This window comes from Argentina silus (assembly GCF_951799395.1).
Source record: "Argentina silus genome assembly, chromosome: 11".
NCBI lineage: Eukaryota > Metazoa > Chordata > Actinopteri > Argentiniformes > Argentinidae > Argentina > Argentina silus.
In genome coordinates, this window is record NC_139665.1 from 6,054,578 (window position 1) to 6,080,929 (window position 26,352).

General features: G+C 44.3%; 3 protein-coding genes across 4 annotated transcripts; 2 read left to right on the forward strand and 1 right to left on the reverse strand.

The window, feature by feature from the left end:
- Window positions 1-4,249: 4,249 nt before the first annotated feature.
- Window positions 4,250-18,352, forward strand: supt5h (SPT5 homolog, DSIF elongation factor subunit). 2 transcript variants are annotated; one of them, XM_083680694.1, is made up of 30 exons: window positions 4,250-4,379; window positions 4,595-4,705; window positions 5,533-5,692; window positions 5,802-5,867; window positions 6,805-6,816; window positions 7,846-7,915; window positions 8,110-8,178; window positions 8,312-8,377; window positions 8,475-8,505; window positions 8,596-8,664; window positions 8,884-9,135; window positions 9,285-9,374; window positions 9,473-9,543; window positions 9,933-10,038; window positions 10,187-10,280; window positions 10,413-10,549; window positions 11,673-11,828; window positions 11,969-12,115; window positions 12,458-12,604; window positions 13,079-13,204; window positions 13,686-13,779; window positions 14,129-14,239; window positions 14,675-14,777; window positions 15,125-15,252; window positions 15,451-15,556; window positions 15,851-16,009; window positions 16,270-16,438; window positions 16,750-16,953; window positions 17,425-17,520; window positions 17,764-18,352. In XM_083680694.1, the coding sequence occupies exons 2-30, from the start codon at window positions 4,619-4,621 to the stop codon at window positions 17,902-17,904; spliced, it is 3,267 nt and encodes a 1,088-aa protein (XP_083536820.1). In that variant the 5' UTR covers window positions 4,250-4,379; window positions 4,595-4,618; the 3' UTR covers window positions 17,905-18,352. The 2 variants fall into 2 exon arrangements, with proteins under 2 accessions (XP_083536820.1, XP_083536819.1); XM_083680693.1 differs by lacking the exon at window positions 6,805-6,816 and having other exon boundaries at window positions 5,802-5,879.
- rnaset2l (ribonuclease T2, like) lies at window positions 18,172-22,298 on the reverse strand. The gene is made up of 10 exons (XM_083680695.1): window positions 22,248-22,298; window positions 21,515-21,621; window positions 21,309-21,366; window positions 21,032-21,099; window positions 20,676-20,733; window positions 20,531-20,595; window positions 20,139-20,252; window positions 19,887-19,935; window positions 19,361-19,435; window positions 18,172-19,022 (listed from the first exon to the last, which is right to left on the reverse strand). The coding sequence occupies exons 2-10, from the start codon at window positions 21,604-21,606 to the stop codon at window positions 18,828-18,830; spliced, it is 774 nt and encodes a 257-aa protein (XP_083536821.1). The 5' UTR covers window positions 21,607-21,621; window positions 22,248-22,298; the 3' UTR covers window positions 18,172-18,827.
- Window positions 22,299-23,091: 793 nt separating this feature from the next.
- Window positions 23,092-25,451, forward strand: cox7a1 (cytochrome c oxidase subunit 7A1). Its single transcript, XM_083680069.1, has 4 exons — window positions 23,092-23,181; window positions 24,660-24,746; window positions 25,000-25,084; window positions 25,304-25,451. Exons 1-4 carry the CDS (start codon window positions 23,167-23,169, stop codon window positions 25,357-25,359), a joined length of 243 nt encoding a protein of 80 aa, XP_083536195.1. The 5' UTR covers window positions 23,092-23,166; the 3' UTR covers window positions 25,360-25,451.
- The last annotated feature ends 901 nt before the right edge of the window (window positions 25,452-26,352 follow it).

A 26,352-nucleotide genomic window follows, 5' to 3' on the forward strand; every position in this document is an offset into this window, starting at 1 on the left:
CCATCCTGGTCAACACCTCTTCCATAGACTTCCATCCGGCAAAAGGTTCCGGTCAATCAAGACTAAAACCTTGTGCCACCTGAACAGTTTCTTCCCCATGGCAGTGGGGCTCACAAACAAGCTCCCTGCCTCTCACTGACTCTGGGACTTCCACCCCCACTCCCCCACCCTGTCACACACACACACACACACACACACACAATGCACTGACAGTGTAATTTCTAATTATTTAAAATTATTCAGATTTATAGTGTACATGCCCCATATCCATTTCACAGCCTCTAGCCTCATTGCCACTTAGCCTTGCACAGCCTAGAAAATGTATTGTTTTATTGTTCTATTTTGTAAATGTGTAAATTTGTTATTGCCATTTTGTTAATTTCTTGTCTATTTGCTATTGTTTTTTATGTCCCATACACCAACCTCACCAAGTCAATTTCCTGTATGTTCAAATATACTTGGCCAGAAAAAATTATTCTGAATCTGAAGTTTAGATAGAATTGAAATAACACAACTTAGGTGTCTATCCTCCTTGTTTTATTGTAAAAAGTTAGATTTCACTGCGCATATTATCATAGGATCTAAATGGATATTCTATTTTAAAATATCCCCTTTGGATGAATTGTCCTCATCGATAAATTAAATTCCTGCAACTACACCAACTGGCACTCATATAAGAATAGAGCCGTCGTTAACTACCTGGGCTTTCGTAGGCTGTGTTCCGTTGTGGGTTACGGAACAAAGCCAGAAAGAGGAATCAGGGGAAACTGGGGGAAGTAGACGGTGAACAGCAGGGTGAATCTATTCGACACCAGCCTAAGTATATCTTTAGAAACCTATTAGGGTAAGACCCTTTAGGCTGAGGATCTAACCCGTTGGATGGAGGGCTGGTCCGGGGCTCCTGTATAGGGTTCAAGATTCAAGATTCAAGATTCAAGATTCTTTATTTGTCACGTGCATACAAGTATACAGTGAAATGCAAAAGTGACAGTGCCACAGAGTAGTGCAACAATACAATAAGTTTTAAAATACAATAAAATAAAAATAGAAGTACTAAAAAATATACAGTATGGACAGTATAAACAGTATAAACAATATGAACAGTATAACCGGTAAGCATATAAGTAAGCAATATAAATAGCAGATGGATGACTATGTGTGTGCATATGTGTTAAGATGACAGTGCATGTGTGAGTGTCTTGAGGGGGGCACTGGTGGGGTCATCGTTGACGATTCTGATGGCGTGGGGGAAGAAACTCAGCCTTAGCCTCTCTGTTCTTGCTGCATGACAGCGGAGGCGTTTTCCTGACCGCAGCGGCTGGAACAGTCCATGTTTCGGTCAATTACCGGGAGACAATATCCTTTTCTTTCTTTCTTTTTATCTATCTATCTGTCCATCCATCCGTCCGTCCGTCCGTCCTCCATCCGTCTACATCTACAACATCAGCCTCCTGTTTCCCTTGGCAAAAATTCTAACAAATTCATTCATGTCTAAGGTATTTGTTATTGATTTCTCATGGGCCAAGATCACCAAATTCCTCTTTCTTTCATGTAACATGGTGCAACGTGTTAGAAATTATTTTTATAAAAACAGTTTATTATTGCTATAATAAAAATACATGACTGCAGTGTGCTAAATTTACTAATGTGATGGCCTGTTGATAAATGAGAGATGAATCAAGCATTAGTCCCATAGTACATTGGATTAATACATGGAGAGGTTAAGCCAGGTCATCAAGAAAGATGTCGCAACACACGCTTACACAAAGAGCTATAGTGGAAAAGTACCAGGCTAGGGAGGATAGGCTAGGGAGGACATACCAGAGTAGGTATTTTATCTCTAACAGGGTGCTGACTCCACAGATGGGACGAATTGTGTGACCAGCCCGTGAACAACAAGGGATGTGCCAAGTCTAAACCACGGTTCCTCCCCAACCAAATAGCCAATTACAATAACTTTGTTTACTGTAAATGCTTTGTTTGACTGTTTGAATGCATCCATTTTTGGAGGGTTGGTTACAGATTAACAGCTTGCTGACTGTGATTTTCTTCGCCAAAAGTGGTCCTTGTACAAGCCTAGAATTTTGACATATAAATAAATAGCTAAAAGTAAGAAGTAGTTTGTCTTCTCCTTCAAATAAACGAACACGTTTTCACAAACGATAGGGGGTTAGGACTGACAGTGTGGAGAAGGAACTCTCACATGATGCTGAAGACACACCAATTACCAGGGCTGTTACATACAATTTATGCAACACAGGATAAATTTCCTTATACTCCTGCAGGTGTTTACACACAGTGGACAGTGTAACGTCTCGTCCTGTTTCTTAGTTTATGTTTGTCTTTGTTTCATGTTATTCATTTATTGTTTTCTGTTTATTTCTGTGTTACTCACCTTGTCTCTCATTTCAGACGCTTCACCACCTGCTCTTGTGTGTTTCCCATCTGTGTGATTGTCTACCCCCCCCGATTGGCTTCATCTGTTCCTCATCATCCTTCCCTGTGTATTTAGTCTGTGTGTTCCCCTGTCTCTGTGCCAGTTCATCTTTGTACCTTCATGTCATACATCCCAGCATTTATTCTAGTGATAAGTATTCCTGGTTTTTGATCTCCAAATGTGTTTTTGACTTTGCCTTTTTGCCTACCCCTTTTCAGATTATCTGCCTGCCTTTTTGAACTGCCTACCTCTGTACCGAACCTTTCTGAAAGTAAAGACTTCTATTGGATTTAAGTTTTTGTCTCCGAGTCGTTTGAGTGTTTTGCCTAAGTACTCCTGCCATTACAGTACTGGCCGAACTATGGACTCAGCCGACTCAGACTTTGTGTGCGCGGCGTTTCAAACCCAGGAGATGGATTCTTCACCATGATGAGCAACTCACCTCAATCTGCCTGGGGGTAAGTGGGCTGTCAGAGAGACACGAGGGCTTCCAGGCTTCTATCGGCGGCCAGGTTTGCCAGCTGGCTGACCAGATCCAGCAGCTGATGGCGTGCCTTGAGACTCTTGTCTCTTCTCCTCCAGTCCTGGTGCCAGTTCCGACCCGTGATCCCGCCCCTGTTCCAGTTCCAGCTCCTGCTCCCCTGCTCACACCACCGGCACTGGTTCTCCAGAACCGAACGGTTCTCCGGGGACTCCGGTAACTGTCGGGCATTCCTGGTCCAGTGTGGGCTGCACTTCGAGCTACAGGCGTCATCATTCCAGATGGAATGAGCCAAGGCAGCTTACGTCATCACCAACCTTATCAGCAGAGCTGAAGCTTGGGCCACGGCTGAGTGGGCTAGGAATTCTCTAGTCTGCTATTCCCTGGAGGTTTTCACTGACACTCTCTGCAAGATATTCAATCACACAACCCCTGGTTGAGAGGCAGCAAGAGCGCTCATGGGCCTGCACCAGGGCAAGAATCAGGTTTCCGATTACGCCATCAAGTTCCGCACCCTGCCAGCAGACAGCGGCTGGAACTCCTCCTCTGGCAGACACAGATCATTCTCCTCAGAATGTCCATCTCCCTTCATCGAATAAATTAGAGTTGATGCAAATGGCCGACTGATGGACGTTTGCTAGTAGCTAAATCTGGTGCAAATCATCTCCTCTCTCTGAGATTACTGTTTTTGTACATGATCCCTGACAAAAATAAGCATAATAAACAAAAACTTAACTGAAGTTAAACTGACATTTGTTCACTAATTTGTTCCAATCCATACACGATTTAGAGCAGGATATGCGTTTGACTGTGTGATTTTTCACAAGCAGCGGGACCGTGTGTGTGCTTTTACTTGCTTGGCCTTGTCCTGTGTGTGTGCGCAATCTGAGCCATCAGAGTTCTTAGTTGTCATAGCAACACCCCTCCCCCTCGGCATGCTCCGAGAGACACTCGGTAGGGTCTGCTTCCGAGCTCTGTGTTTGTGCCTGAACACGACGAGAAGAGGGGATGGGCAGTGGGCGACTTTGGAGGCGGGCTGTAGTCTGCCCACCCAATCAAAAGTTAGAAACGGTACTGGTGTTTTCTGTGCTATTTATCCACTGGCTGAACAGAACAACAAAAAAAAACTTTACTTTTGATTGGGTGGGCAAGACGCACGTTTGGGTGAGCCCACCCCTGCCCATAGCCAACGCCGGCCTTGGTCTCTACTCTAGTGCTGCTGTGTGTGTTTGCATGAACCACCATCTAAAACCAGTGACTTGAACCCTGCTCAAATCCTCGCGATAGGTGGCTCGCAGCCCCCTAAATCTCGTGATTCTGTGTATCTGAGGAAGACGTGGAAGTGATCAAATATTTCTTGCATTTAGCTAGCTGGCTAGCTAGCTAGTAATTTGTGGCTGGCTATACCACACCTCATCGTTTTCGTAGTGAAGTCCAAACCCGGACGAGCGATTTAGAAAGGTATGGTATATGTTTCCAATATGTTTATGAAAAGATGATGGTAATGCCTTTGAATTTCTGGTTTCAAGCTAAGCGCTAGCTAGCTACCTCACTGAGCAATAGCCATCTTGGTTGTTTTGTGTGCGATTCCATGACTTGGTTTGCTTGCCAGCGTCACCAGGCCTTTCCTGTATGTATGTGTTAATAGAGAATACTCTATTAATTTCCATCACTAGTTAAAAGAGAGCCTGGCTTGAAGCATGTCTGACAGCGAGGACAGCGACTTCTCTGACAACCAGAGTGGGGGAAGCAGCGAGGGCGAAGCCGAGGAAGCGGAAGAAAATGAGGTATGGCTGGCGGTCCAGATTAGCTAGCTAGCTAACTGGATGACAATATTTACGATTGCTAACGCAATTAGCAACCTAGCTACCATTTAGACTTTTGATTTTTGATTGGTTTCGCCCGTTTGTAACCAATGCACACTACACAGTGATGCATATGTACCAGCGTAATGCTTGGCAGACAGTGGAGCTGTAGCTAATGATCCTCAAGTTAGCTTGCCTACCAAGACATCGCCATGGAAAGGTTGGCTAATGTTGCCTAGAACGGGCAGCTTCCCTGCGACCGCGGGCAGTGATAATTGCTTAAACCACGTATTTCCCCCCCGTGATTTTACAAAAGCAATCATTCGATCATGTATTAAGAGAGTGAGGGTTTTGACCATTTTACGAGACTTGCTTACCATCGTTGTAGTAAAGCAGCGGCTAGCATTGGGTCGGACTAGTCCTTGGAACGAAAATGTGTCATGAAACCCTTCCATGGCGTAAGGCTAGCCGTTCAGAGCTAATGCTGATTAGCCATGAATTTATGCAGCCATTCATTTAGTATATACAGAAATGGCTTCTGTAATGTTTATGGGAGCAGCTGGTAATACATCTGAAACTAGAGCCCGTCGTATTAAAATTGGGGTGAATTCCATTTCACAGAAATTCCAATTGCACATTTCCTCTGCTTTTCAGGGAGGATACTTTTGAATTGTACCGAATTGTAATTTCAGTTTACTTCCTAAACTGTCGGAATAGAAATGGAATGGACTTCAACTCTTAGTAGTTGGGCACTACTATACATTCACACACTTTCATGAGTGGGTCAAATGTTTTTGCCCAATGTACAGAAAGATGACGGTCAGAGAAGCCTATCCGGAAGTGATAAGGCCGCAGAAGAAGAAGGTGAAGACTTGGATGAGGAGGAATATGATGAAGAGGAGGAAGAGGACGATGATGATCGTCCCAGAAAGAAACCCAGGCATGGAGGATTCATTCTGGATGAAGCCGGTAGGTCCCGTCTCTTCTTATTCCTGCATTCTTCTAGGGTATTGTCCCACAATAAGTATCTCTAGTATCTCTAGTATGTCATTCCATTTCTCCCTCTGGTTCTATGTAGATGTGGATGATGAGTATGAAGATGAAGATCCATGGGAGGAAGGCGCTGAGGACATTTTGGAAAAAGGTGAGGTCACATGTGCTGCTGTGTTTGAAGAAACCTGTGAGGGCATTTTAAACAACATGACTATAGGACCATTGTTGATGTGGACAGACTTGGCACGGTAGTCTGTTGTATTTGAAGTCTGCAAGGGACAGGGAGCATAAGGAAACAGTATCAAACCACTTGAAGTTTAGATTATTGTGAATAATGACAGTGTTGACTGTGTTCTACCTGTGCTAATAATTCCTTCTCTTGTGCATGCCACCTTCAGTTAACGGTAAATAAATTCCAGATTTTTCTGCTTACTCGTTTTCCTTGTATCCAATGAAATGGATTAGCTATTTCTTACACAGTACGTCACATCCTGTTTTAACCCCACCCCATTTCCACTCTACTGTACGTGTTATCTAAGGGAGCACAGAAGGCAAATAACATTATTTGGTTCTTCTATATGATTAGTAAGGCTCTCTACCTTTTATCAGTTATGTTTGAAATGGTTCTTAAGTTCTTAGTCAGAAAAAAGATTCTAGAATGTCAAGTTGATCAGACACTTAGGAATAGTGGAGGTATGTTTTGTCACCAATCTGACCAGGGGACTCATTGTTTTGATAAGTGCCTAAAAGGGAGGTGAACCAAGTGTGACAATTTGCCTGAAATTGCTTCCTGTTAGAAGAAAAGCTAATTCGTCATGTTTGAATGAACTGATATGATTTTGTTTTTTTCGTGGCACATCAATCAGCAATCTCACAGAATAAAGACCCATGAGTGTCCATGTTCAAATCTACCAGTCACGTTTTTAACATCATGAATGGTTTTCTTTTTTTTTTTCTTCTTCCATTTGTTTGCTTATTTTGCACCTGCCTGTGCCATTGTCCTTGCCCCTCTTTGCTGTGTGCACTTGACAATGTCATTTGGCTTTTAATGTGCACTTCTCCCCCTGAACCTGCCTGGACCTGAGCAGAGGAAGCGGAGGGTAAGTGTTCTTACTTTTTGAGATGTTCCACTGACCGTGTATGGTGTTTTGACCACTGACCTGCTCGTGTCTCGAGAGCGGAGCAGTGAGCTCTCGGGATATGACCAGGTCAGCGGCCAAGTGCATGCGCTAGGGCTGAAACAATTCATAGAATCATTGATTACAAAAAGTCCTTTATTAGAATTGTCTGCCTCTAGTATTTTTTTTCTCTTTTCTCCTGAATGCTGAAAATGACACTTGATTATGTTTTTTTTTCTAAACTGGCAAAGTATATTTTTATATTTAAAAACAGGATGGAAAACATGTTCTGGTCCCAATCATAGACATATGTCAATGGTTCTAAGATGCAAAGGCAATAGCCTACCTCATTTATTCGTTTTTCTTAATAAAGTATTAGAAAAGGAGTGTTTTCCCAAAATGTTTTCTCAACCGATGACTCGATTAATCGTCAGAATACTCGATTACCCAAATACAGTACAGATAGTTGCAGCCCTAGCATACACATTAAGTATTATGTTTTTGAACCATGAATGTGTTAGGATTACAACAAGCTATAGCAGTCGAAGATTGCTGAAAATGTTGTGGACTTAGAGCTGCTGTCAGTCAAGGGGGATGAAAAGCAGCAACTTTTTAAATGGGATGAGACAGTCAAATTGAGAGTCCTCGGGCTAACCACACACAGCCTCAATATACTCATGTTAGGAGTTTGTAAAATAATGTTTCTGTGCTTTTTAGAGTAGGAAGCTGCTTGCCTCTTTAGCTCCAACTTTATCGTAACGATGAGGGAGCAGGCTGCTGGTCATAACTAAATTAGCTTAGCTTATTAACTTAGATATGCATTTGAAAAGCTGGATCCATTCTACGACAGCACAGATTCATCACTTAAACTGTAAGTGTCAAAATAGTGAAGTGTCCCTATATTTTGAGGCATGAAGTAGGGAGTTGAGTTGTCAACCAAATGAACAATATCATTGTAATCGTAACTGAGTAGCCCCACAATGCCCTCACTGAGTCTGCTCTCTTCTACAGTGTCCAACATTGACCATGTGGTTCTGGATGAGGACCACTCTGGGTCCCGCAGGTTGCAGAATCTCTGGAGGTACTTTGTCTATGACGAACCACTGCTTTTCCTTTTTTACCATCCAGCACTTTGTGAAACTGATGGACAAGATGGAAATGCAGTAGCCTCTCTTTCACTTATTTCCGATAGCTCTGCCAATGACTTATTGTCATTTCAGTTGTAACTTTGGCATTGGCCTTGTGTGATTTCTTTTATGTGTTTGGATATTGCAGAGATTCCAGAGAGGAGGCCTTGGGTGAATATTACATGAGGAAATATGCCAAGTCTTCAGGAGGAGAACAGTGAGTTTTTGTCACAGTATTAAATTGTGGAGATAGTTGGCCCAAATTGAAGCCGGTTCAGCAAATTTCACTATGTTTATCTTAATCCAGCAAGTAAAAGCCTGGACTCTAATGTTGTCTTCCATTTATTCAGTTTGCCTGGGAGTTCTGAGGAGCTTTCTGATGACATCACCCAGCAACAGTTGCTCCCTGGCGTCAAGTATGTATTGCCTCTATCAAATGCTTAGTTAATTATTAGCGGACTAGTAGAATTAAACGTTAATTTGCTAAATGTTCTTTACTTTAACTTTTTTAAGGGACCCAAATCTTTGGACTGTCAAGTGCAAGGTATGTGGAGTGTTTTTCCTTTTTCTGACATCTTTTAGTTAAACAGACAATTAAAAAAAGCCTTGGCATGCTAACACTGTGTCATTACAGATTGGGGAAGAGAGAGCAACTGCCATCGCATTGATGAGGAAATTTGTTGCTTATCAATTCACTGACACGGTAAGTCATACTTTTTGCACATTCAACTGTTAACAGTTTCTGATTCTCTTGGAATATAGTATACATTTTGTGAGGCTTTAAATCGAGTGAGACCCTGTATCATTTCCAATGCATCCAATATGTACCCAGAACTCAGTCCAGCTGAAAGAAAAATATAAATCTTACTCAAATGTTGTAGAAAGACCTCTCTAATTTCCCCAAAATGTCTTTTCCACATAGCCCCTCCAAATCAAGTCCGTGGTGGCTCCTGAACATGTAAAAGGTTATATTTATGTGGAGTCCTACAAGCAGACTCATGTCAAGGCAGCCATTGAGGGGGTGGGCAACCTTCGAATGGGCTTCTGGAACCAACAGATGGTCCCCATCAAGGAGATGACAGACGTCCTCAAAGTGGTTAAAGAGGTCACCAACCTCAAGCCCAAGTCCTGGGTCAGACTCAAGAGAGGCCTCTATAAAGACGACATCGCCCAGGTATGCTTAAAACACAATGGATGTCAAATACTTCTTTGTTTAGTATGTCTTCACTGTATAGGCAGCCTCATAGTTTAATAACATGCCTGCTGGACTTGTGATGAAGCTCTCCTCTATGTTCTTGCAACTTTTACATTTTCATCCAAAAGGTGGACTACGTGGAGCCCAGTCAGAACACAATATCATTGAAGATGATTCCCAGGATAGATTTGGACCGGATCAAAGCCCGGATGAGCTTGGTAAGCAACAGCATCAACACCACTCTTGTGTTCTCCAGTTGTTTACTCCCCTGCCTCCCTACTTGTCCCTGATGCTACTCTGGTTGCTGACCCCACAGAAAGACTGGTTCGCCAAGAGGAAGAAGTTCAAGAGACCGCCCCAGAGACTCTTTGATGCAGAGAAGATCAGGTACATAGAATTTCTGATAACAATCTAATAGTTCATGAAATGAAGTGGGAGGATTTTAAAATGTATTTAAGAATCTCATTTAATTTAAGAATCTCATTTATGAATACCGAATGAGCTTAGTACAACTGTCTTAACCCTATCATCACCGGAAGGTTGTTTTACTTCATGGTTTTCCAATCACTGTCTTTGTAAGCAAACACTGTATAGCTTTGAAATTATAGTTTGAAACATATTTCAGTGTCATGAAGCTCTGGTCTATGAATTTGAGAGTTTCCCCAAACCCATCTTATTTTATGCCAGCCGTTTGTTTTTTCTTCAGCCCTAAATGTGTAGGATAAGAGTCTGAGTTAACCGTTCCATTGTGTTTTTTTTTGTGTTTGTTTTTTAAGGTCACTTGGTGGAGATGTCAGCCACGATGGAGACTTCATGATATTTGAAGCCAACCGTTACAGCCGCAAGGGCTTCCTCTTCAAGAGCTTTGCCATGTCTGCTGTTGTAAGAAGACTAGTTAGCCGTTTTATACTATTCAAATTTTTTCAACCAACTATTGACAGCCCTGTTCAGACAAACAGCTGCAGAGCTGGTCTAGTTTAAGCTGTAACTATGGCCTCAGGTTGTAAGTTCCCATGTCCCTTGTGTCCAGATCACTGAGGGAGTGAAGCCCACGCTGTCAGAGCTAGAGAAGTTTGAGGACCAGCCAGAGGGCATCGATCTGGAGGTGGTCACAGAAACAGCAGGTACAGGCACTTCTGTTATGTGATAACCATGATGTTTGGTATATGGAAGAGGGGCTCTTTGAGGCGTGTGTGTGTGTGTCTCTCTACTTCTAAGATCTATTTTTAAGTGAAATGGTGTGTGTGAGAGTGCAGGTAAAGAGCGGGAACACAACCTGCAGGCTGGTGACAACGTGGAAGTGTGTGAGGGGGAGCTGATCAACCTGCAGGGCAAGATCCTGAGTGTGGACGGCAACAAGATAACCATCATGCCAAAGCATGAGGATCTAAAGGTAAGGACATCCCCTGGCCCCTCTGCCCCTCGCCCGTCCGCCACTGGCCCCTCTGCCCCTAGCCCCTCCACCGCTGACTTTTTTTAAAGGATTTGGTAGTACACTGCTCAAAAAAATGAAGGGACACATCAGATCTTGATGAACGAATTATTCAAGTTGAAAATCTTTACTGATGTACATTGTATAATTTGTTGAGAACAAAATGACGTAACAACGGTCAATGGAAACCAAAATCATCAACCCATTGAGGGCTGGATTCAAAATCACACCGAAAATCAAAGTAAAAAATTCAAATCACAGGCTGATCCAACTTGTGTGAATTTTATCACGGCAACTCATGATGTGATTCAGTAGTGTCTGTACGCACTCCCGACAACGTCTGGGCATGCTCCTGATGAGTCGGCGGATGGTGTCCTGGGGGATCTCCTCCCAGACCTGGATCAGGGCATCAGTGAGCTCCTGGACAGTCTGTGGCGGTACTTGGTGGCGTCGGATGCACCGATACATAACGTCCCATAGGTGCTCAATTGGATTTAGGTCAGGGGAACGAGAGGGCCATTCAATGGTATCAATGCCTTCTTCATCCAGGAACTGCCTACACACTCTGGCCACATGAGGCCGGGCATTGTCCTGCACTAGGAGGAACCCAGGGCCCACTGCACCAGCGTAAGGTCTGACAATGGGTCTGAGGATCTCATCCCGGTACCTAACAGCAGTCAGGGTACCGTTGGCTATGACATGGAGGTGCGACCCTCCAAGGATATGCCTCCCCAGACCATCACTGACCCACCACCAAACCGGTCATGCTGGATGATGTTACAGGCAGCATTACGTTCACCACGGAGTTTCCAGACTCTTTCACGTCTGCCACATGTGCTCAGTGTGAACCTGTTCTCATCTGTGAAGAGAACAGGACGCCAATGGCGGACCTGCCAATTGTGGTGTTCTCTCGCGAATGCCAATCGAGCTGCACGGTGCTGGGCAGTAAGCACAGGTCCCACTAGAGGACGTTGGGCCCTCATGCCACCCTCATGGAGTCTGTTTCTGACAGTTTGACAGTTTGGTCAGACACATTCAAATTACAGATTGCGGTTTTAACTGTCGATACTGTGTCTGTGTACAGGACCCTCTGGAGTTCCCAGCTCATGAGTTGAGGAAGTATTTCCGCATGGGCGACCACGTGAAGGTGATTGCGGGTCGCTACGAGGGAGACACGGGTCTCATTGTGCGTGTGGAGGAGAACTTTGTCATCCTGTTCTCTGACCTGACCATGCACGAGGTAAAACTATTTATTATTACGAGTGTGTTATTGGTGTTTTTGGTCAGTGTGTGATAAATGCATTTGACTTGTTTTGACATTGTTTATTCAGCTGTGTGTGTGTGTGTGTGTGTGTGTGTGTGTGTGCGCGCCCTCCACAGTTGAAAGTTTTGCCCAGGGACTTGCAGCTTTGTTCGGAGACTGCCTCGGGGGTGGATGCTGGGGGGCAACACGAATGGGGTGAGCTGGTCCAACTGGACCCCCAAACTGTGGGAGTTATCGTCAGACTGGAGAGGGAGACCTTCCAGGTACCACTCTCCACTCTTTTTGTCCCTAAAGTTAGGGTTAGCCCTAAGATGGTTCCTCTGAATGAATAAACCTGTCTTTTCCTGTGCTGATTTACCAGATGTATCTTGTTTGGGTCTTTATTGTCCCCAAAGGGTCAAATGGTTTGCAGCATTTAAAGTGATAGTTTCCATTGAAAGGGGTTCAATGGTCGGCTGACTAGTAATATACAAAAAAAAATTATTACAAGTGAAATTCCGCTTTAGTGATGCAAAACCAACATTTGGAGGTCCAACTCAGATGGGCTCTGTTTCTGTGGTGCTCACACACACACACACACACACACACACACACATCCTCCGTAGGTCCTGAACATGCACGGCAAGGTGATGACGGTGCGCCACCAGGCAGTGAACCGGCGGAAAGACAACCGCTTTGCTGTGGCGCTGGACTCGGAGCAGAACAACATCCATGTCAAGGACATCGTCAAGGTCATCGACGGGCCCCACTCGGTAAGACATACAAAATAGTATGTGCTTTCTTTCAGAAACAATTGACCCGGTCTGATTCCATTAGAGTAAGCTGAGCGTAGCCGGCGGATTCTGTCATGACTAAGTAACACAGGAATGCACTTGAAAACAAGTTTGGAGCGTTCTGTAAGAGTGCAAACATTTGGGGGGGGGGGGAAACGGGTACAAGAATAAACCGAATTGACAAGCGCCCCTTTGAATGGAACAGTTGGCGGAAATCTTTTGCCTGTCATTTTCAAAAGCGACCGATAATGAGCTGTTATTGATGCGGTTGGCAGAGCTTCCTATTTGCTAAGCATGGGAGGAAGCGATAAGTAGCTGCTGTTTTCTATGGTTGACTAAGACTAACCCGGAGGGAGAAATTTGTTCCTTTTGTTTAGCCAACATTTTCTATGTGCTACAGGATTTATTTCTTTGTTTTCGTATATATGGTTGTGTTTTTGTTCTTTTTGCCAGGGACGCGAGGGAGAGATTCGCCACCTGTTCCGAGGGTTTGCCTTCCTGCACTGTAAGAAGCTGGTGGAGAACGGTGGCATGTTCGTCTGTAAGACGCGCCATGTGGTCCTGGCGGGAGGCTCCAAGGTCAGTCCCCTGGGTGGCGCTGCAGACAGAAATGTGGCCAACAGAGCTGACATGATTCTAGAGCTGACATGATTCTAGAGCTGACATGATTCCTTGCGCGTTACGCACACGTCAGAGAGGCGCATCCGTTATACACAATATCATTCTTTCTGAACGTTAAAAGTTCTCATCAAAGGAGTTTTAAGGCAGGGTTTTTTTGTGTGTCCCCCACCCCCCCCGCCCCAAGTACCCCACACCCTGCTGGATTTTTTTTTAATTTATTTGCTTTCCTAGCACAGCCTAACTGTGAGAGCCAGTGTGTGTAGCCTATTATTGTGCCAGCCACACACAAACACACACATCTGTTTACTTTAATTGATTGTGATCTCACTGAAGGGGAGAGGGCCGGTCAGATCGCCTTTCGTGGAGTCTTGAATTTCAGGAACAATTTAACATTTTACCTTGGACTGTTTTTTTTAATTTTTTTAAATTGTTTTTGCAGCCCAGAGATGTGACTAACTTCACTGTGGGGGGCTTCGCTCCCATGAGCCCACGCATCAGCAGTCCCATGCACCCTGGAGGTGGTGGTGGCGGGGGTGAGTACTGCTCTGCTCTGCTCAGAGAGCACACCTCCATCCCGTTCCCTACCTTTTTGTGTATTCGTTCACTTCCCCTTCACGGATTTTTAAAGGGATGGACTGGTAAAAAATATTGCTTGCACCAATCAAATGCTTTTTTGTCCACGAGGGGAGGTGAAGGAGACACTTCAGGGCGGAGGGTATAGAATAGGTCCACACACAGCACATGGAACATCACTTCCCTCCAAAGTCCTGGTCCCACCCTTTCAACGGCCACCCTTAACACATGAACTGTTGATGCGTTATTGGCTGTCAGACCTGCAGGCCGCCTGTCCCTGACCCACCTCTCTCTCTCTCTCTCTCTCAGGTCAGCAGCAGCGGGGCGGAGGAGGGGGTGGAGGGATGGGCCGTGGCCGGGGCAGGAGAGACAACGACCTGATTGGACAGACCGTCCGCATCTCTCAGGGGCCTTACAAAGGTGAGGAAAGGTCTCGACCAGGGGGCCTGTTGAGTCTGGCAACATTACAGCACATTCATTTAGAAATAGATCGATTTTTATAGCAGAATTGTAGTGAGGCTGGTGGTTTCTATCGTTTTGTTTACAAGCAGGAAGAAATGCACAGTAGTGGTAACCCTAAGCTGCTATTTCCCTATTATTTCCCAAACAGACCTTTACTAAATTGACACCCTAAAACACCCTGTTTCCATGTTTGTTTACCCCGAGTGGTGGGGCAGAACTATCCCTCCCTCTATTCCGCCAAAACCTGCTGTTTTAAACCCTTGGGGGGGGGGGGAGAACAATGCTAGTGCGCACACGCAAGGGAAGTTAGTGCTTTGGATGACTCTCAGAGCTCCATGACATCATTTTTTCCATGCATCTTCTTTGGCCTGAAACCTCGCTCTCTTTTCCCAGGGTACATTGGGGTGGTTAAGGACGCCACCGAGTCAACAGCCAGGGTGGAGCTGCACTCGACGTGCCAAACCATATCCGTAGACCGCCAGCGCCTCACCACCATGTACGTTGAGATTGGCTAGATGTACTGTACTATGAACATAGGCTCTATGAATCATCAAACTCCTTTAAAAAGACACATTTCTCTCCATCCGCATGAATATTATGCTGTGACATCAGAAGTCACTCAGCCACCTATTGCTTTCAATGGGAATCATAGGCCACTTTACAAACGATGAAAACCTATTTATAATACCACAGTAGCTGGTTACTTTACATGCTTTTATAGACACTGATTTGTATCCTTTTTTAAGCCCTATTATGGTATAGCCCCCAATAAGTGTCCCCACAGTTATATCATGTTACTGTGTCCATCTTTAATGAGTGTGACCGTGTTTTTGTCTTGAGCAGGGGAGCCAAGAGACACAGCGGCCAGACCTCTACCCACGGCCGGACCCCCATGTACGGGTCTCAGACCCCCATGTACGGGACAGGCTCTCGGACCCCCATGTACGGCTCCCAGACCCCCCTGCACGACGGTGAGAGTCCAGTCTAGGGGTTTATACACCTGACTGATCAAATGTGTTTAATGTTTTATGATGGCACATCGGTGCAGCAGCAGTACATGCATTCAAAACGAATGAGAATACCATTAAAAAAAAAGGGGACATATTTCCATTGTGGCCGTCAGTCATGTGCGTCGTTCTCAACCTAGTCCTAATCCTTGTTCTCCATAGGGAACCGCACACCCCACTACGGCTCGCAGACCCCCATTCACGACGGGAGCAGAACGCCGGGTCAGAGTGGCGCGTGGGACCCCAACAATCCCAACACCCCCTCCAGGTAAGAGACCCAAAACCTGTTTAACTCGCTCAGTGCCAAAGAACTCTGGAACACTCAACCACCTAGAGTGCCAAGTGTTTTATGTGGTAAGGCATGTGTTGAGGCAGCGATACTTTGATTGTCTACGAAATGAGTGACTAGAACTCACTTGCACACCAAAACAGTATGCATTCAATTTGTTCCTATCGCTAAAGTGTGAAGCGACATTTGATTGTAAAAAGTGGGGAGGCAGCCGTTCTCTGTGCCTGGTGTGGATTTTGTGAATGACGCTTGTGTTTGTTCCTCTGGTTTCAGGGCGGATGATGATTACGAGTTTGGCTATGATGACGAGCCCTCCCCGTCCCCCCAGGGCTATGGGGGCACCCCTAACCCCCAGACCCCCGGATACCCCGAGGTGCCCTCGCCTCAGGTCAACCCTCAGTACAACCCCCAGACCCCTGGCACCCCAGCCATGTAAGACACACTCACACACACACACACACACACTCTCAATCTATTACTTGGTCTCTCACATGCACACATGCGCATGCTTAGTTAAATTGGATTTATATGTGAAGAAATACTGAACGTTTGTACTTGGCGAAAAGCCAGCTGTTGGTCACTAGGACCTTGGACATGTTCCAATGCCAAGCCTATGGTCTCCAACCCCAGTCAGTTGGATGGTAGGCTCTGGGTGAAACGTGTTCTCTTCACTGACTGCGTGTATTCGTCAGGTACAACACAGAGCAGTACTCCCCGTACGCAGCCCCGTCCCCGCAGGGCTCCTACCAGCCCAGTCCTAGTCCCCAGAGCTACCACCAGGTGGCGCCCAGCCCCGTGGGCTACCAGAACACACACTCGCCAGCCAGCTACCATCCCACCCCTTCACCCATGGCGTACCAGGTAAGACGTGATCATACTTACAACGGACTGACGAGAAATATACTGTAGCGAACAGCCGGGTAGAGTAGCTTGCCCTCAGCGGGGATTGAATTCTAACTGGCCTTTATACAAGGTTGTTACAATACACAAAAACATTTTTTGTTTGTTTTATAAACTGTTCCTTTAATTTGTTTTAATTAAAATGTTAATACTTTTAGCCAGCTGAATCAACCTTACACATTTGTCAGGAAAATTCCTTTTTAAGTTTCAATTTATTGAATTGAATATCTGCGGAGGCTGACTAGTTCTCCCCCCCCCCCCCCCCCCCCCAGGCCAGTCCGAGCCCCAGCCCGGTAGGCTACAGCCCCATGACCCCAGGGGCCCCCTCCCCGGGGGGCTACAACCCTCACACCCCCGGCTCCAACATCGACCAGACCTCCTGCGACTGGGTCACCACCGACATCCTGGTCCGCGTTAAGGACACCTTCCTGGACGCCCAGGTGGTCAACCAGACGGGCGTCATCCGCAGCGTGACGGTGAGTTCAGCCCACGGCAGGAGTGTTTGTTGTGTGTGTTGCTGGGTAGTACTGGTGTGTTTAGCCTGGAGCTGCTCAATATTGACAGACTCGCCCGTCCCATAACAGTGATTACATTCCACAAGATTTTAACCCTAACCCTAACCCTAACCACCTGGGTCTTAATCAATCTTCTTATTAAATCTTGGATTAAATGGAATGTAATCACTGTTATGGGACGGGCGAGTCTGTCAATATTGAGCAGCTCCAGGCTAAACACACCAGTACTATTATTTAATATGATCGTTTGAGCCTGACACTGATCTTGATTAATGACCAGAGGGTATACTAAAGAAGTATTACGGGTAATAAAAAAACAACAACTACATTTAATGAATTCAGCTTCCATTGTCCTTTGGTAACCCCAATACAACAGAAATGACGCTTAAAAACAATACCTTGTTACAAATACATCTGTTCTCTCTCCGTCAGGGTGGAATGTGCTCAGTGTTCCTCCAGGACACAGAGAAGGTGGTCAGCATCTCTAGTGAACACCTGGAGCCCGTCACCCCCACCAAGAACAACAAGGTGAGGCTGCCCATCACCACCCCATCTCTTCACATTACACAGAGTAGAAACACAACTGTCAAGGTTGTCCATGTCTCTGATGCATGGTGGCCATGCATGAAACCATTCCTACGCTGCTTTCTTTGGACATTGGAATACTCTTGAGGTTCTCTCACATGCCACTTGAGAGGTACATGGAATGAAAGCCACTGCCCTCATTGTGTGTATAACCTCTCGCTCTCTCCCTTCTCTCCCTCCCTCCAGGTGAAGGTGATTCTGGGGGAGGACCGCGAGGCCACAGGGATTCTCCTGAGTATCGACGGGGATGACGGCATCGTCAGGATGGAGCTGGATGACCAGCTGAAGATCCTCAACCTGCGCTTCCTAGGCAGACTAGAGCTCTGAGCCAGTCAACCTTTACCCCCTAGGCACTCTCGTAGATCTGCAAGGACTAGATGGATGCAAACAATATGGTAATGGCCATGTCTTGCCTTCTGACTCGTTGGCTGGGTGGAAGTGTCTCCATATTGCTTCCACCTGTCCAATCCTCACGGATGTATTGGAGCAGCTATAGGAAGCAGGGACTAGCAGAAACCCTGTACTTCCTCACGGCAAAGCAACCGAAATACGTGCTCTTGGATGGATTACTCTTCCCACCATGTTCTTTATTGAATATTTGAAATGACAAATTTGCAAGGTTTTGTTCTTTCAGTTAGTCAGACTTGTACTCTTAGTGAACCACCCCCCCCCCCCCCCAAATCTGTTTTTAGTGCTCTCTGATTGTATTTTCTGTCTACACTTTATTTTTTTGGGATGTAGAAATTTTCTTTTGGGAAACAGAATACCATGTCAATAAAATGTGAACTGTTGAACATTGTGTGGTGTCTTTATAAATGTCATGTTTGATCAAATGTATCAACTTTAATATTATAATCAAGCTTAAAACAAAGTTTAAGGAGGTAATAAGTGTCAGTATTAAACAGTATTTTCTCATGGCATTGATTAACAAGATGCATTCATAGACAGAATGATGAGATTGAAGTGCTCTCAATTTAAACTAAGTATTGTAGTCCATAGCCCTGTAATAATTTGCTTGCTATGAAGAAAAAAAAACAGCAGTGTAATGAGAATGTTGAACCTGGGCCTCCCAGCCTAAAGGCAACATTGCTAACACTTGCGCTTTGGTATATCCCATTTGGTGCAGATTATATAGGCTGTACCTAGGCATGCATGATATTAGTTCTACATAAGCATATTTAGAAGCGTATTAGGTGACTGCCCCCTGTACTAACCCCCTCTAGTGGACCGGCTGTGTAGCAGGCAGACAACTAGTCACAGGGCTGGTGTGGACTGTCATGGTTTATGGGGAAGTAGAATATGGGGGACTGCTTTGGACAAGGGTGCCCAGGAGAGGTGTGACTGAGCTGGGTAGGTTCAGCCTCTTGGTCCTGGTCTTGTTTAAAACAGCCAAGGGTGAGGTTCTGTGATAGAGGAATCTTGACTTGGACCCACACCTCTCGTCCCTGCAAGAAGAAAATATTGGGGTTACCAAAAGACGGCCATAACTGACAGATTGGGCCGCTATTTTTTTGTTTTATTTATACCACAAGGCCTGACCAGAGGTTTTTCTGGTCAAGTCACATGGTCCTAAAACACATTGAGCCTTCTCTCTGGGGTCACTAGATTTGCACACCATTGTTTTTCTATCAAGGCACCAATGCCCCACTGAAGACGAACTGACAAGAATGTGCTTTGTGGTCTGGAGATATGCCCTGCTGTTAGTGTTGCTGACTGAGTTTTAGTTCAGTCTTGTGGCACGCTGGACACCCTGGTTCCAACATAGCTGGTCGTATTAGCTTACCTTTTCATCCTGCACACACTGGACCTCATGGATGTCTCCTAGGAGCGGGGCCAGAGCCGCGTGGACGTCCTCCAGCTGATCTCACACATGTGAGTTGAGAGACATGTTACAGCTGGAACTGTTCCCACGGACTAAAACTGGAATACTTAATGTGTGCCTAGAGCATTAAGAACTCAAAAATTCCAAGTTGCAAGCCAGAACTGGTCTGCTATGGTAGATATCTAGAATTACACAGCTTTTTTCTTCTTCTGAAATATTTGAATGAACTGATTGATCGTGGTAGTTGTAGTTAGGTAATCTCTTACTGTAACAACTTGATCAATTATTTATGGCGTCTCTATTGGTCCTAATGTAATCTCACATACCAGCCTTAGATATATATGTATAACCTTTATCCACTTTATAGTACAGTGGGTGCATACCATTTTGTATGGCAGCAGATGGACTCAAACTCACAACCTTATTGCAGGCACCATGGTCTACCAACGGTACTACTGACCTCATACTGTAAAGGGATGCGGCTTACCTGATAGGAGTGGATACAGGAGGGCTGGATGCCTGCCGTCTCCAACGCTCTGAATACAGGTGGAGAATAGAGAGTCTAAGGTAAGATTACACATCACACAGACACGGTCACCGAACCACCTCTTTTACAAATGGACTGATTATGAGACAGATATCACATGGGGACTGTGTAGCTGGTGAGTCGGAATGTGTAAATTGAATAAAAGTACATTTAAATTGTCGGAGTGTGTAAATGTGTAATAGAGGGGCTGACCTGTCGATATCGAAGTGTCTACGGAGTTTAAGTGATATCTGGAAGTAAAGTTTTGGTGAGTTCATGCCCTCCACACAAGCAGCACATGTGCCATGTTTGATCCATTCATTCTTCCTGTTGGAGAAAGACGCGCACACACACACACACACACACACACACACACACACACACACACACACACACACACACACACACACACACACACACACACACACACACACACACACACACACACACACACACACACACACACACAGATACATTCAATGGGAGGCTCTGTTATCCAGCTGGTGCACAAAACAACTGCTAAGTGTGTTCATATAACAATAATATCGTGAACAACACAGGCAAACAATACAGGCTACTGATTGGCAAGGAGGTCCTTACAGTACCAGAAATTGAAGTTGGATATCTTGAGCAGTGATGGCCAAAACTGAGAGAGTTCAGGGTCCAGCTCCTGGAAGCAAAGACGGATCATTTCTAGACAAACAGACGCTTCAATGTGCTTCTTTGTGGCTGAAACCAGTGGCGTCTTACCTTGACGTCAGAGTGGAATATTGGCCAGCAGCGGCAACAGTTCAGCGCCTGCGAAGGCCTACGGGTCAGGAACAGAGTGAGTTGTGTGGCGCTGCATTGCTGCCCCCTAGTTCATATACTACCTAAATGCATGAACTCAACTCATTCTAGAGTGCCAATGGCAACTTTATTCACCACAAATGCATAATTTATTATGCTTCATGTTGTAGCCAGTGAAAGTATTGCCTGGTAAATACCACATGAAACACTTGGCATTCATGGTGGTGAGTGCTCCAGAATTCTTTGACAGTTAGTGAGTTAAGGTACAATTTATTATCTTGAATCACAGACACTACACTTCTACTATAGTAATTTACCAGAGTCCATGGATAGTCCAGTTCTGGATGTTTTGAGGCACTCTACAATCAGAAGTGTTCTTTATACCCTGTGGACAGACAAACAGACACTGAATTCACTTTGAGGTTTTTCCTGTATATGAATCAACTAGGCGGGCCGCCTAGGTCGAAATGCTGCATGTCAGAAATTGCAAATGTTCCAGGTTGACACATTTCTATAGGAAACAGCCTGTGTTCCCATGTTGGTAGAAAAGGGGAGTAAGAGTTGTGGAGGCGGTGCCAGGTAGAGTGAACTCACCACACAGAAGCCCCCGGGCCACTGCAGAGTCAACTTCAAACACTTCCATGAACAGAACCTGGAAGAGACAGAAAAAAAGACACAACACCACATATACAGTAGATATTATTGGCCAACATAGCTACCAATATCACTGTTGCATTTGCTAGGGATAGGATTGCCTACAGAATAGCATCACAGTGTTTACACATCAAGACTGCTCTTACGGTTTGAGCTCATCAGTTGCCCAGTGGTCAGACTCCAGAGTGAAGATAAGGCCACTCAGCAAGGCAACCAGGAGCAGCACTGAGGGAAGCATGATTATCCTTAGGGTCTGTGTGGTGAGAAAAACCTAAAGCATGTCAAATGTGTCCTTGCAGGTGAGAGCTTGAGCTAATTTGTCCAGTTTGGTCCGACTGGACAATGCCAGAACTTTGCCAGAACTTCGCCAGAAATACATCAACCCTGCAACTATTACCAAAATACTACTCATAAGAATAAGCTTTAAAATGCAATTAAAGGTGTTTATTTATATTCAAATGTCAGTAAGTAATACAGTCTTTCATGAGAGCAGTTGTCAGGGTTGAGAGTGTGATGATGCAAGAGTAGGGCTCATCCCCAATAGCTGTAGTTGCTTAGGCCAGCATCACTCTGCCAAACTAAATATGTGTTGTGAAGTTCGTTTTGAGAGCATGAACCCTATGTTTCCAAAACTGTGCCAAATCTTTTGAGAAAACTTGTACGTTGTTATGATGTCTTCAAGAGCTAATTTATAACACTTAGCCCAGTTGAGCAATTTGCTTTCAAATACCGTACATCTCTACTGATAACAATATACCTATGGAATACCAGACACAGAAAGTATATACAGTATCATACTCCTATATATTGTACATTAGATTAATCACATTTTGATACACAATGCGTAGTAAAGCAAAACAAATGTGTTCGGTAACTTACCAGAAACACTGTGATCGTGTAGGATTGTTTTTTGATGACAGTCCTAGGTGAGATGTTCAATAACAGAAGAACAATTCTCCACCTAGTCTCATGATCACAGCTGGCAGGGTGAAACCACAGAATCACTTCTCTTTTCATAACGCCTCAGCTGGAAAATGGAACTAAATGTGTGTTTATCGTAGTCTATGAAAAGAACAAATACACACGTGCAAATAGCAGCTTTCCAAAAGGAATATTTGAGTTTGGATAGATCTGACACCAGCAGTGAAAAATACGTCCCTAAAATGTGTCTTTATTATCCTAAGATTAGACTGCATATGTTTTAAATATAAACATTGGAACCAACTACCCATTTCACATAAAAATGTTGTCAAAACCTTTCCAATAGCTCCAAAAGTGCTCATTCCAGATGATCTGTCTACAGATTATCTTTTGGCATAACCATTTGAATAAACTTCCACTCTAGCAAAATAGCTCAAATTTAGTATTTTTTCATTTGAGATAAACCCCTTCCAGTTATCTATTGAACAGCTCACATAGTATCATAAAGGATCATAAAATAGCACAGCCCCCACTTCCCAGGGCTTATTTATTGTCCAGTCCAATCCACTGTTTTATTTTTACATTAGTGTCCGTGCACTTACATGTTTTCCACTTACTTTGAACCATAATACAATATTACAGTATACATTCATTTTGAATCCAAATCCAAACACATTTATGGTAAATGACAAGAAAGTAAATGACAGTGTTTTCTGCAATGTATTCTAGCAATAAAGGACTTCCTAGAGGCACTGGGAGAGTTTGGCCTCTCCTGGTGACCATAGTTTGGCTCCTGTTCAGAAAAAGCAGTACGTGTGTATGCCCTTGTACGGACCCTGGCTAGACAAGCAGCAAGAGGCTACACACACAACACAGCATGAATCACCTACTGGTAAAACAAAAAGAAATCCTTCATATGTCTCTGTACAGTCTGCTGCCGTAATCTAAACTGTCGTAAAATTAGATATACTGTAAATAAAACCGAATATCTTATTTGGAAAAGTGAGGCCTGACCTTTGGACCACCTTCTGTCAGTGTTGAGAGGAGAAAGCAAAATCGGCCTATTCTTCTGGTACTTTCTGTTGTTTATTTCTAAGTATTAAATAGGGGAGATTTACGGCATGAGAGGGAGAACAAGCGAGATGTGTCGTTGCCTTAAATAACCTGTCGCAGGCCCTGCTGTCTCTGCTGTGGCTGTCCGCTGATAGTGAGGCCGTCATATCAGACACTCTAGAGTCTAGACAGTAAAACAGATACTTTAGCACTAGAAGTTTCTGCTGTCACACTGAGATAATGTATCATATTATGATGTGACAAAAATATAATCATATAAGCTCTAGGTGAACTTTGAAAGTTAAAGGGTGGTGCACTTATTTCCTTTGAGAATCAATTTAATGACATGTCTTATATCTGGGTTTCATTCAGTAGATATAATATATGTTTCAAATATACTTGGACAGCTCATTTGTATATGCCAGCTAGGCATGCTTAGAAGTGGACTATAATATGCATATCATTTGTGTATTTTAACTGTGAAACCAGGCAAACAATGTCATATCCTCATTTAGCTGTCTCCTACACACACACACACACACACACGCACGCACACACACACACACACACACACACACACACACACACACACACACACACACACACACACACACACACACACACACACACACAAACAGACGGCAATACGGGAAGGGATTTTTAATATCCCACCTTCCCTCCAGAAAACATCATCTAATTGGTTGAGTCCATAAATTGAGTGGCAGCAACGCCGGGTCGTCCCGGGTCGTCCCAGCAATGCCGGTACAGCCAGCCGATCTGACCTTGGTAGATATGAACATGTGACACAGTTCTCTTAAAGGGGCAGGAATTCAAGTGAACAGAAGTAAACAAAGTGGTCTGTCGTGAAAAGGGAAAGGAAAGATTTCTGAAGCACAGCAGCTGTGATAGTGATTATTGTTCTGTCTCCACATTCCTCTCAAAGGCAAGTTTCACATCCTTCAAAAAGTGAAAGTGTGAAAACAGGTGAAACACAAGTATGGCCTTTGCGCTTTCACTTCAAACAGCAGCTGTAGGTTTTTCCACATACAAATTGTATTTCCTGTCTTGATTTCCATGTTTGTGAAACAATGGAGTGTGATTATGTTCTCTTCCCAACCTCTCACCAAGTACCCATGGTACACAGCACCTGCCATGCCCTATTTAGAATCACGTCAATTTGTCTATAACATTGGCCATTAGGGATGCAAAGGAATGTTCTAGTACTGTACCTGCATTTTCTATCTGACTTTAACACAATATGCAGACATGGTGAGGTTGTTTAATACGAAGTGAAAAGGCTGATATTGTGTTCTGTAGACAGTTCCCAGACTGGCGACTCGGGCCTTCAGCACGACAACCAGACAGCTCAGGAACAAGGTGCCAGAGGCTCAGAAGCTATTCCAGGTGAATATGACCTTATTGATACACTTTACAATAAGGGCACATTCATTAACATTAAGTAATTTAGTAGTTAACATTAGTTAATGATGAACTTAGTTAATGATGTGGACTTAGTTAATGGGAAACATATATATTAATAAATGGTTTATAAACATGTTAGTTCCTGTTATAGATTACACCCCTCAACCAATGTGAGCTACCGTCACTATAGATCTTAGTGTAATGATGACCCTGACTCTAGTTGCTATGGTTCTAGGAGGACAATGGTTTGCCGGTCCACATCAAGGGAGGGACCACTGATGTCCTGCTGTACCGTTTCACCATGACTCTCACCATCGCAGGTACCTACTGCACAAACACCTAGGAAACACAGCCATATCAGCACAATCTACATATTCACCTCTGTAAAACTAAAGATATCATCAGACCAATCTCATACAATGACTCTCTACTACTATTTTGAAGTTTTAGCGTAAAGATGAATCAACATTGTCACATTTGTCAGCATGTGCAACACTTAACATGAAGTGTATTAACAACATGCTATTTTATTCATTCAGGCACTGGGTTCTCCTTGTACTGGCTTCTGTTGGCTTCTCTACCAAAGGGGAAGTGAGGGAGGATACGTTCCCTGTTTGTTGTACAAATCAATTTCACTTCATGACCGTCTTCTAATGTCATGACACATTCGTATGTACAGAATAAAACTCCACAATAAGCCTGCGACTCGTGTCAGTGTGTATGCCAACCATTTGGTATGTCTCATTTTCTCAACTCAGTCAGGTGTAATTTAATTCAACCTGTTGAAATGTGTCTAGTCAGGTAAATGACATTATACGCTTTACGGGAAACCTAGATTACTCTAGAACTCTAGAGGCCATATCTCGGATCCCAGAATGTCATCTCTCGATTGAGATTCTGGGGTGCAGGGAGTAAAAAGTACTGTCGGAAGTTGTAAGCAAGTCCACACCCCTCCAAACCCCACTAAGTCACATTTAAATTGAGAGTGACTTAGTGAGAGTAGGGGCTTGTTTGACTTCAACATTGAATCCAACTAGAATTCAGACGAGGCTAGGTGAAAACAGGCGGGGGTAGTGTATCTGTGCAGTCTCAAGTTGGACAGTGAAATGCATTTCTGACTGCATGGCTTGAAAACATGGCGGTGACAAGATGATGACTACTGAAATCCTCAATAGAACCTCATATGAATTCTCTTTGAATAATCACAGCATAACTCAACCATCAACTGACCATAGTATATATGCAATCAATAGATCTCTCTAAACCATAATGATTTACATCAGTCTACACATCGCAGCATATAGGGCTTTTCCTGATTCAGGCACATATGTCAAGAAAATATTCATGATTGGTCAAGTGCCTCCGACAATGATGGTGGTTGCTGCTACATGCAGCCTGTGCAACTGCGGGGCTCCACAGTGCATCGCTCTAAAAACTGTGTGAGCTTCGATCTCACGACTCTGGTAAATCTCAAGCAGTCAAAGCTTTTAAGTAAGTCGGACAGATTTGATCCCCATCATGCAGTCATTGCTGGTCGGCAACTGCTCACAGTTGATCCTCTCAAACTCAGGTGTCTCCTGTAGTAACA

Excerpts from the sequence above, each read along its gene's own strand:
- supt5h (XM_083680693.1), top strand. The coding sequence starts at position 4,619 with ATGTCTGACAGCGAGGACAGCGACTTCTCTGACAACCAGAGTGGGGGA. Across the intron at positions 5,693-5,801 it reads ATTCATTCTGGATGAAGCCG|ATGTGGATGATGAGTATGAA; the intron begins GTAGGTCCCGTC and ends GGTTCTATGTAG. Across the intron at positions 13,205-13,685 it reads TCCTGGCGGGAGGCTCCAAG|CCCAGAGATGTGACTAACTT; the intron begins GTCAGTCCCCTG and ends TTGTTTTTGCAG.
- rnaset2l (XM_083680695.1), bottom strand. The coding sequence starts at position 21,606 with ATGCTTCCCTCAGTGCTGCTCCTGGTTGCCTTGCTGAGTGGCCTTATC. Across the intron at positions 19,936-20,138 it reads AGACACTTCGATATCGACAG|AGCGTTGGAGACGGCAGGCA; the intron begins GTCAGCCCCTCT and ends ACCTGTATTCAG. Across the intron at positions 19,436-19,886 it reads CCTGTATCCACTCCTATCAG|CTGGAGGACGTCCACGCGGC; the intron begins GTAAGCCGCATC and ends GTGTGAGATCAG.
- cox7a1 (XM_083680069.1), top strand. Across the intron at positions 24,747-24,999 it reads AGGCTCAGAAGCTATTCCAG|GAGGACAATGGTTTGCCGGT; the intron begins GTGAATATGACC and ends CTATGGTTCTAG. Across the intron at positions 25,085-25,303 it reads CATGACTCTCACCATCGCAG|GCACTGGGTTCTCCTTGTAC; the intron begins GTACCTACTGCA and ends TTATTCATTCAG.